This window comes from Sander lucioperca, chromosome 4 (genome assembly GCF_008315115.2).
Source record: "Sander lucioperca isolate FBNREF2018 chromosome 4, SLUC_FBN_1.2, whole genome shotgun sequence".
Classification (NCBI taxonomy): Eukaryota; Metazoa; Chordata; class Actinopteri; order Perciformes; family Percidae; genus Sander; species Sander lucioperca.
Window position 1 is genome coordinate 2721880 of NC_050176.1, and position 11110 is coordinate 2732989.

The 11110-nt window shown below is 40.5% G+C and overlaps 1 protein-coding gene across 2 annotated transcripts in view; it reads right to left on the reverse strand.

The window, feature by feature from the left end:
* Positions 1-11110, reverse strand: part of vwa11 (von Willebrand factor A domain containing 11) — a 45037-nt gene that overhangs the window by 14039 nt on the left and 19888 nt on the right. The window contains exons 1-8 of one of the 2 annotated variants that reach the window (XM_036000643.1): positions 6859-6895; positions 5814-6003; positions 4130-4266; positions 3888-4032; positions 3644-3737; positions 2738-2866; positions 1442-1628; positions 1123-1292 (exon numbers count right to left, since the gene is read on the reverse strand). In XM_036000643.1, the coding sequence (XP_035856536.1) occupies positions 1123-1292; positions 1442-1628; positions 2738-2866; positions 3644-3737; positions 3888-4032; positions 4130-4266; positions 5814-5996 (1045 nt within the window). In that variant the 5' untranslated portion in view covers positions 5997-6003; positions 6859-6895. Of the gene's footprint in view, positions 1-1122; positions 1293-1441; positions 1629-2737; positions 2867-3643; positions 3738-3887; positions 4033-4129; positions 4267-5813; positions 6004-6858; positions 6896-11110 lie in introns of those variants that run through there. The other variant, XM_031284537.2, reaches the window with a different exon arrangement.

Genomic DNA, 11110 nt, shown 5'->3' on the forward strand with positions numbered 1-11110 from the left:
TCCAATTGTATTCACATGTGATGATGTTAGTCCCCATAGTAGCCATTTCATTATTGTTAGACATTTCTTTTCCAATGATGTGCAGATTTTTAGGCATTCTATTATCAACTTGCATGAAAAATTGTGCATAAAGCTGCCATAAATGGGAAAGAAACCTCCACTAGGGAGCATGGCCCCGGGCTCCCCTAGGTATGGGCTGAGCCCCGATTGTTTACAAAATCTGTCTCCTTCCCTGGTCTATATACAGATTTACAGTATGCACCACAGTTTGCCAAATCTACTTTACATAAGAGCATACACTTTTACGTAACCTCATACGCCTCCTTTAGTCCAGTTAAATTGCACAAGAGTTTGTTTCCCTTCTTGGTGCGGTTCGTTTGGGCAGGTGTTAATGTGAAAATCGCACACGAGTATGCACCATAAGCAGACCAAACAACTGTACAGAGATCTCCTTCATGGGGTAGTCTCAGTACGCTTTCAATCGAACTCTGAAGCGGTTCATTTGTGGTGAGAACGCGATCCGAGCTTGAACCGCACCAACTGTGTACTTCACAAGTCTGAGCTCATGTAGTCAGGTGTGCTTTGCAATCTGTGATGCGGCAGAACAGCAAACTGTAGCAGCTTGCAATGTTTCTCTCAGAAATAGACTACAGTCTAGCTTGCTGTCACTCCCATTTCCGTGGTCAAACCAGCCGCCCCTAAAGTTGGAGACAGACACCGGCAGAGCACAGCAACGTCTCGGTGACCAGAGCAGACGTAGTAAGGTCGCTTGCGAAACAATGTCTGATTATTTAAATTAAATGAGCTGGTTTGACCATGGAGATGGAAGAAATATGCACTAGTCCAGAACACAGGACCTTCTTCCTGTATTTACTTTCTTGCTCCCGCCCAAGACACATCTGACCAATAAGCGGAGTGAACATGCTTGCGGGGTTTGTAATGACGAATTTTGGTACGTTTGGATTTTTCCAGGGTGAAACAAAACTGAACCAAGGAGAAATCGCTCCAAATTTTCAAACTCATTAACCGATTCGGACCAGAACAAACAAACTATAGGTGTGAAAATGCCTATCTCGACTCATGGATTCCTTAACGTGATCAGTAAGGTAGAAGAGTTCATACCGGGGTCATTGAAAGGCACCAGAATGTACTCAGATGGCTCGTCCTGTGTTCCTTTTTTGCTGTCAATGATTTCGTTAACAGTCGCCCTGGCTTCAGCAATGTCATCTGCCATACTGCCAGTGGTGTCAATAACAAAGCACACGACAGATGAGCGAGCGATCCCCATCATTCTGTGAGAAAGAAAGAGAGAGTGAAGAATTAAAGGTCAGGTAAACCTTGCATCCCTCTCAGTCCTGACAGTGACATCGTACTGCATTGTGAACTTTGCGATTCAAGATCAACTCAGGATCGAGATATTTTTCGTATCTAAATTTCATACCTCAAAAATTCGTCGTCCCCGGCAGCTAACCGGATGTCCTGCAGCAGCTGGAGGCTGGCCTCCGTGGCTGCATTTACAGCAACATTGTGGAGGGCCACGTTGTCCGAGCGGCGCTCATCTTTGCTGATGCCTCCACGAGGAACTGTTGTGCTAGTCAGGTCAGTTGCACCGCCATGGCTGCATTTACCTGGCACAGGGCAGAGGGAACAGGTTTAAATTTTTATAAAGAGTGGACTTGTGCCTGTTATGTATTCAAGTGTGCTTTCCTAGGTAGACTGTATTACCCGGCAAAATTGTTCATGTTTGTCTTGTACTCAAGGTAGAGCAAATATGTTTCAAATAACTGCCATATGAGTGCTTCATCTGGATTTTAATTTTAAACTTCATTAAAACCCAATTAATACTGGGCATTTTGAATGTCAGAGTTAGAGAATGATGTGTGTTAGTTATTGGTGAAGCATGATATCTATTTCCTTGTTCTCTAGTTTGATTTCCAGTTTCTTGCTGAGAGTTAGCCATCTTGCAGAGCCTCGCTGGCGGACAGCCGTCTCACGGAGCCTGGGCAGCCCATTTGCGGCGCTCCACAGGGGGGCAGCCTGCTTGCAAAGCTCCACGAGCTCACAATCTGCAACTATAGTTTCGGTGTCCTGTCTGAACCAGGCATCAGTCAGAGTCTGTTGCGCGCCAAAATCAGCGAATAGAAGACTTATCAGAATGGCAAGTGTAGTTAGCATCTTTTTTGTTAGCTTGCCATTCTGGCTGACATAAACAAGAAAAACATTTTTGAGTGGAGGGAGACTTTAACCATCTCACCCTAACCATTCAAGGTCAATGCCTAAACTCAACCATCTCGTGAGAGAATCCTGGATTACCATATACTGTAGACACGACCATATTGAACTGACAGTGAGAGTGGTATCAATTTTCTCATCTAATCTTGGCAAGAAAGCAAATAAGCGTATCTACCAAAACCAAACTACTTTAAGGTGTAGGACTTGGCTGATAGTCTTCCTGCTTTTGGATAAATGAATGACTTCATTCTAAATGTGGCCTCTTATATAAATCAGCATTCTACCTAAATGAAATATAGTTTGCCAAGTCATTCATGCAAGAAATAATGGTCTTGTGTAAATGTTTACATACAGTATTTTGACCAGCTGTGAAAGTTCATTTTATTGTTGAGGTTAATTAAACCACGATGCACAGACTCCATCCAATGGTAACAATATATGAATATGGTTTAGGCCCCATGTTCAACTATTGTCCAAACTTTGGAGAACTTTTTGTCTCTGATACCTTTGGGCTTGGCAGCAGAGAAGATTCCCATGTAGCCTGACGTGAGTTTCCTCTCCTGCAGGATGCTGGAGAGGATGGAATTGGTGCATGTTCCACTGGGACAGTCCTTACAGGTGGGAGTGTTGACATCTACACACGCACACAAGATGCACAATCAGTAAACATTAGGTTGACTTTTGCTTTATGGTATATGGTAGAACAGTGATAGGATGCTATGTCAGAGTGATATGGTTATCTAAAAATAATGTAGACCCAGCAGCTAATCAGGATAAAGCCAAAACCAAACTCTGTCATTCTCACTGCTCTTTGGTCTATAGATATAATCCCATATTGAGTTTTACCTACAATTATACGTGTAATTCAAGGAGTGCTAGAATAAGTATTCTGATCCTTTACTTAAGTCAAAGTACGAATACCACAATATAAAAAGACTGTTACAAGTAAACGTCCTGCATTGAAAATGTTACGTAAGTAAAAGTATGTAAGTATATCAGGAAAATGTACTTACTCAAGGCAAAAAAAATCTTACATTTTAGAAACTGGAAACAATCAATACAAACCCAAACACAAAAGTGTTTAATCGTCTAATCGTCCAATCATCAGCTGTACTTGTACGTCTATATATTGTTGGGTAGTTAAATTTTTTAATAAAACAGTATTTTATTAACTGCATTTGTTTTGTGTGCAAATATCTTAATTTGTTAAGTAACTAACAACTGAAGCTGTCAAATGAATGTAGTGGAGTAAATAGTACAACATTTCTCTCTGAAATGTAGTGGAGTAGAAGTAGAAAGTGGCATTATATTCCATCACTGAATTCAAGACATGTTACCCAGTTCACCCTCCTATGTGTTTGAAACACACACACACACACACACACACACACACACACACACACACACACACCTGCCAGGTCTTCCAGAGGAAGGTCTGGGCGTATGAGATTGATGTATGGCTCTTTGTATCCTAGCTCCACCCAATTACTGTGGCTGTAGAAGTCCTGACAGTGAATAGAAACACACACATTAACACTTTTATACATGCATATAAACAGTGAGTTATAATTTCTGTAGAAGCTTTCCCCCATCCTGTCTCCTTTCTCACTCATTCTACCTCCTCTAATCTAGCTGTTTCTTTCCACCCATCTCACCTGTAATGTATGAAGGACTCGGCCCAGTGTTTCCCTGGCGGCCTGGAAGTTCTGCTTGCGAATGTTAGCCTTTATGGCCGCCATACCCTCAGTGATTAGGGCACGTCCCTCCAGAAAGGCCTCTGAGTTGAAGTGGTGTGGAGCACTGAAAGAATGTTTCACAAGTTATAACTAAGTGTAAGAGTAAAATCATGTTTAAAGCTTGGCAACACACACTTTTTATTTCATGGATTTGTAGTAACCTGTTAATAAAGTCGCGGTCTACCAGTCCGTTCTGGTTGTAGATCTCTTGAAGGGCAGAATGAAACTTGGCACCGGACACTAGTCCTGTTGCTGTGGGACCTAGACAGGCCTGGACCAGCTCTTCAGGAGACGAACCCTGTAGTCAGAGGTCAAAGGCTTGAGGTTTCAGTTCCAATATGGAGCTCCAGAATGGAGCCATGTTTGTCACAAAGTGTCTAAGGGTACATTTACACTGCTACATTTTGGTTTTTAAGCAGAGTTTTGAGCCAAAAGCGATCTCCGTGCACAAAAGTGTTTTTAGCTCCAGTAGAAGAACTAATCTCCATTTCAACTAACAGGCCCAAACAGCATATCTCATCAGCATTCTCGTATACTGGGCATGCATGTGCCGGGGTAAACAGGAGGCAGTATGTATACTCCGTTTGCGGCCGTTGCGACTGCAACACAACCTCGGAGATTCCAAACCAAAACAGGGTCAGAAGAGTTCTTTCTCTGGTTTAGAGGCTCTGAAACTCCAGTGCAGTGTGAATGTGAAGTGTAAACGTAGCAAACGATATTTGTTTTTTAAACCAAAACATAGCAATGTAAATGTAACCTAAAACAAGACTACAGGCTCTAGGTCAAGGTGATTAAAGAAGATTTTTACCGATGGTATCATCCACATGAGTTCCACAGAAATGTGAATGCAGATGGTATGTTTATTGAGTGAACCATGAATGTCTGTACCAAATGTCATGGCAATCCATAGTTGTCGAAATATTTCAGGACCAAAGTGATGGACCAATAGCCTGGCATAGACAGACTAATTTGCAAATGCTAGTTAGTCTGGAACCGTTCAGTTCATTTTTCAATTTCAAAGGGGCATTATCAACACTGCAAACCCAAAAGCCTCTGCAGGCTATTGAATAGACCTTCAACCAATCAGAGCAACGGAACATGACCTACAACCAATTAGAGCAATGAAACAAGCAACTGGGGCCAGTGCTTGGTCCGTATTAAAACAGAAAAAAATGTCGGACGGGTCACAAAATCTTCACATTTGAGGCAAGAAATATGCAATACAGTAACAGAATCATGATTCATATTTGTTCAGCACTGCGTAGTTTGACAGTTTGTTGGGGGTGGTGTGGATGCCAAACAAACAGGACTTTTACTCAAGAGACTGGGGTTCATGTCCCATGTAAAACCAAAACTCAACTGTCATTTTGAAATGAACCAAAGTCTTATGGACCTTAGTCCATGACACAATGACATCTGTGAGGTCACGTTACGTCCTCATTTTATTAGTTTTACATGACTCATTTTAAGCCAATTCCTGATGCTTTACTAACCATTTTCATTTTTGTTGCTAAAGTTAACTAGTTTTGTTTCAAAACGTGTTTAAAACTAATCCTAACCCAGACCAACATTAACATCCTTAGAGCCACAATGTTAGCGTGGCTAAAACAGTGGCTTCAGTATTTTTTAAATGCAAAAAAGTAATCTTGTGCAAATATGGCAAACTGTAGTGAGCATTTATCCAGTATATGTGTTCCATGTGTTGTATTTTATATCCAGACTGAACCCCCTGCTGAATTTAAACGCACAAATGTGCTGAAACAAGGGTGGTGTGAGTATTTTGGGGCGTTCTGTGTGACTGTGTTTGCGCTGTCTTGCACAATCACAAGTTATCTTCCATCCTACCGTGGGTTTGAACTCATGATGAGCCGCCTCAGCCACCGCACGACATGTCTCCGTCACTTTTTTCAATAGAGCCTTTCCTGTAATGCTGACATGATTGGACGCCCCACCCCCAATGGGGACAAAGGCCACTGTGGGCCCTGATAGGACCAGAGACAGCAGAGCTATGCCCAGCACTGAAGGCATGATCAATCTAAAGGAAGACAGAGAGAAAATGATTAGATATTAGTATCAGGTTAGTTAAATGATGAAATACAACTGTGAATTCAACTGCTTGATGTTGACAGATGTTTCTGGAAGATATATTAGAAGACACATTAGAATCAGATAACGACAAAGAAATGACAGAGAAAGGAAAATGCTCAGGAACAGAGTAATATCATGTGAATTGGTAATGATTACCAGTAGCCATAATCCAAAATGAGAACTACGTAAAGGTAGAAAACCAGCACAAAACAAGATTTTTTAGGAGCTTTGTCTGTGGAATCCCTTCAGATATAGTGTTTTTGTTTTTCTAGAAAATAAGAATTTCTAACAGTAAAGTTATTCAATTTACTGAACTGAACTTGACATAAGGAGTTCATAAAGTAGGCAAAGACCATAAACGGACACGTTTTGTAAGAATGTGCCACTCTCCACCAAACGTATTATTTGCATTTTTTGCTTTGTCCTTTATTTGCTATTCACACAGATTTCTCAGTGATGATTTAAATAGTGAACTGAAAGCCATCTGGACAAAATGTTCCAACTCTAATGTTTAAAAAAAATTGTATTTAGTCAAATAAAACAGTAGAATAAGGTGCTGAAACAAATAAATTACCAATTTGTTTTAAAAAATATTAACATATAACATGTATACAAAAAAGTAAATGTACAAATAGATTCAAGCAATTACTTGTAGGTTAATTTAAGCAAAAAGATGTTTGATTTTAATATAAATACAGATTCCTTTTCCCTACCAAAGAAATACACAATCTGATAAAACATAGCACCCATCCTTTACTTGTCAATTAAATTAACAAAATGTAACTTTTGAATACAATCATACCTCGAGGTTTCTCGGTTGTAATGACCCCAGTGACTCTTAAGGCAGTGTAGCGTGTAGCACCACAACCCCTCGTTATCTGAATATATATATGTTTGTGTGTGTGTGGGTGGGTCTGGGTGTGTGCGCACATGCATGCTTTCTCCCTAGTCATAAAGACCTGGATATTATCATAAAACTAAAGAATATGGTCACACCTTGAGGACAGGACAGACTAATACTAATAAATACGCCAAATAAAGCAATTAGCAACCCATGCTTGGCAGCATGGGTTACAACTAAGGGTGCTCCGATTGATCGGGAACCGATCGTTATCGGCCGATAAAGGCTTTAAATAGTTTGATCGGTGGTCTCCATAAAGGCCGATCAGATAGGCCGATCAGATGACGCACTACTCGTGAGAAAATGTTCTATACGCAGCTAAGTTACACACCAACCAGATTTTGTCAAAGAATGCTGTTGCTAAGTAACAATGCACAATGCTTATTGGAATCACGTTACGTTACTGCTAATGAATCCCTAACATTTCCGGATTTTGCTGCTTCATAATAAAAACATTCAAATACGAAAATAACGGAGGACTTTTATTGTGAAGAACTTACAGGAAATGAAACCGTTCACAGCCGGGGCTTTGACCACGCATAGTCGAGTAGCTAGTTTTCAGCGCTAGTCCGGGACGCAGCCGTGTAACTAGCTAGCTAGCTGAGCTGAGGTACAGACGAAAGGAAAATTATCAGTTAAAAAATGTGGCGACATATCCCCGGAGTTAAGAGGCCCGCCGCGGAGTCAGCAGTAGCTATGGATGTACAAGCTGTTGAGGGCGAAGTAAAGAAAAAGAGAAGGTACTTTTCAAACAAGTGGCGCATTGACAAAACGTACAGCGAAAGACCGTGCACAACATTTCAGACCGTCCTGCCAACCTGTTTACATTTTAACGTCAATGTAGACTGTAACGATGTTTAAGTCGCTTGAAAGCTGCTGCCGTTTTAAATCTGTTGGCTCTCTGCTGCTCAGTTCTACCCCGCGACCGACGAGACACACACACACACACACACACACACACACACGGTGGATGCAGGAAAAACCGGAGAGGAGACGTACAGGATGACCTAAATTGAGTACAGCTACACTTAATACATCCATGAGCTACACTCGTTATTGTAAAATCAATGATAAGTTAAAGTCCAATAAGTCCTTTATCAAACCGTATGAATGTGTGTCCCAGGCCAGGATAGGACATTAACTTACAATGTAAAGATCAACAAGCTACTGACACATAATAAATACATTATATTAATAAAATATGTATTAATAATAAAACATAATTTAATAAAGCAATTCAAAATATGATAGTGCACTCTCTTTTATAAATTTGAATTCTGGAAAAAGTGGCTGGTAAAAAATGTAAGTGGCCCCACCCTGCTCAGAACACACTGAAGACACACTGAAGACACACTGAAGACACACTGAAGAACACTGAAGACACACTGAAGACACACTGAAGACACACTGACAGTTGTTTAGTAATTTATTCTGAATAAGGCTTTAGCTCTATGTTCAGCTCTAAGCTGTTTAAGGTGTGTTTCTAACAGAGGAAGTGGAATGTTTCCTGTCAATAAAAGTAAACTGTTGACAATTCACAATACATTATCTTCTGTTAATTTTAATACTTATGCATTGTTGTTAAGAATATTAAAATTAATATATGATAAATATGACATGATAAATAGAAGGTTTCAAATAGACCCGGTGATCGGTCATCGGCATCGGTATCGGTCGACACGACTCACAGCAATCGGTGATCGGTGATCGGCCCCAAAAATCCTGATCGGAGCACCCTTAGTTACAACCCATATACTTACATATACCCATAAACTTACAACCACAGCAATAATTACTGAACTGCAAAATGTCTCTCAAAAATAAGGTGATGCACAAAATGAAGTTCCCAAAAAGAAATATGCAATACATTTTGTCCACCACTTTACACTCATTCTTAGATTTCATTTGTTGAGACATCCAGCATGTACTCATCTGTCACTTCCTGAAACCTATTCCCACCAGCTCAATAAAGAAAACAATGTATCCTGTTATTGTGATGGTACAGTCATCTGTGGATGTCAGTAGGTGTTCCAGGAAGGACTGTGAAGTCCGTCCTTCCTGGAACAACAATTTGCATAGTAAAATAGTTTCCTTTCCAGGGAAACCACTCCTATATGACAGTATCACACATACAATATGAGGTGTCCAATAAGGTTGGGGATTAATGTAAATGAACTGGTCAACTGGAAGGTTTTGTCATTTAATGGTGGAACACAACTTGATGCATTTGACAGTTTCAGCATCAAGATATGAACATTGTCAATCCAGAAACGAAAAACAACATAAAAAAAAAAAAAAGATAACATAAAATGATGGTTCTTATAAAAGGTAGTAAGATGACTCAAGTTACATTTATAAACAAAGTACTGACTGAAGAAGCATATAAGCACCCAAGCACTCTCAGTTCTCAGCTAAACCCTTTGCCTCTGTGTATCCTCTGAGACATAGTGTACTCTGGTCCTGGGCAGGGCAGGAGGTGCTGTAAGGCAGCAGCACCAAAGGCGGAGCTCCTTACAACATTCCTGGATGACGCATAGTGCCCTGAGATAAAAGTTCTCTGAATTGTACAGATATCAGGCAACCAGGTGAACCTCGTCCCAGATCTATAGGTCCAAAGTGTACAGAGGGTGGGGGGGAAACAGAAGACGAATGACAAGTGAGTGTGAGATAAGAGCAAACAGATTACAAAAGTAGGAACAGGGAGAAGGAATGACAAACTAAGAACACTGATGTGATTAAATGAAAGCCAATATTTGGGGAATTTTTTTTAATTATTTGCTGACTTTGTGCAAGTCAGAGAAAAAGAATATCAATTGTATCCCTGCGCGTTTTTGATGAGTAGCCTAGCTTAGCAAAAAGAAAGGAAGCAGGGCAGCTAGCATCAGCCTCATACATCAAAAATGGCTTTCAAAAACTCTAAAGCTTTCTTACTTACCAACAGCAGTAAGCTTACTTTTTGGCACTTTTGATCAAAAACTGACGGGCGCATGGCTGCGTTTTCAGCTTTGCTCAAATCTGAAACAAATTCAGCTGGCTATTTGTGACCTGCTTGATCACTTATAATGTAAAACATGTAACTTTAAAACAGATGTAGTGTTGCTGGAATGCGTTGTTTACCTCTGCTTTTTTATGCTAAGTTAAGATACTAGTACTTGTGTGCTTTACTTACCAAATCATTTAAAGACTTAGCAAAGTGCGGAACAACGTCAAGTTTGTGGGGCCTCAAAAACCCCTGCTAAATAACCATTAGCATTTCGAGTGCTGCGAAGAATTTATAAAAACCTGTCATGAGTCATTTTCATTGTGTGCACGCCTCTGTCAGGCGGCTGGCTTTATCTTGTGTCTAACATGATGTGTCTGGGTATGTGCAAGGGTAATGACAATTCAGTTATTTTTACATGGACTGATTGATCTGACCATGGAATAAGCTCACCGTTGAACTTTATTAAACTGTATGCTATTACACCTACATGTTATATACTTTTGTTTCTATGTAGGCTGTACCTTAAACATAATGACATTTACAGTATGGTTTGTGATATCTCAACCTCTTTGATCTCCTCTGTAGAAGCACACCAAAAAAGTTCCTGCAATAGAGGAAGCTGCAGTTTCAGGTAGATGCAAGAATAGTTACCGGTACCCTAACCCAAACCCTGTCTTTTAACCTAACCCTAGTTTAGATCCATGACGTTTGATTTCTGGGATTGGTCCGGAAAATCTGTTGGATGTCTGTCATCTTCCGATTTCTTTGTGTTGGCATTTTAAACTCCGGAGTTTTCTGTTGCACGACAACTTTTGAACGCACACATGTTCCACCGAAACAAGTTCCTTCCCGAGGCTATTTTGCAGCGGCACCGTGGCTCCGGTCGGCACTTAGTGCCGCCCAAGACGACTATGATTGGTTTACAGAAATGCCAATAAACCAGAGCATGTTTTTCTCCCATCCCGGAATACTGTGTGGACTAGCCAGACCCTCCTCCACAGCTCTGTGGAGGAAGGTCTGGCAATGCAAGAGTGGGTTTTTACTAATCTTTTATAATAGTAATGGGTATTTTTTTTTTTTGTCAATGAAACGGCCCAATTGTGTGATGTGATGTGTTGTTTTCTTAAACCCCCCCAACGAAGCACAATTAGACTTTATATTTCACAGTTG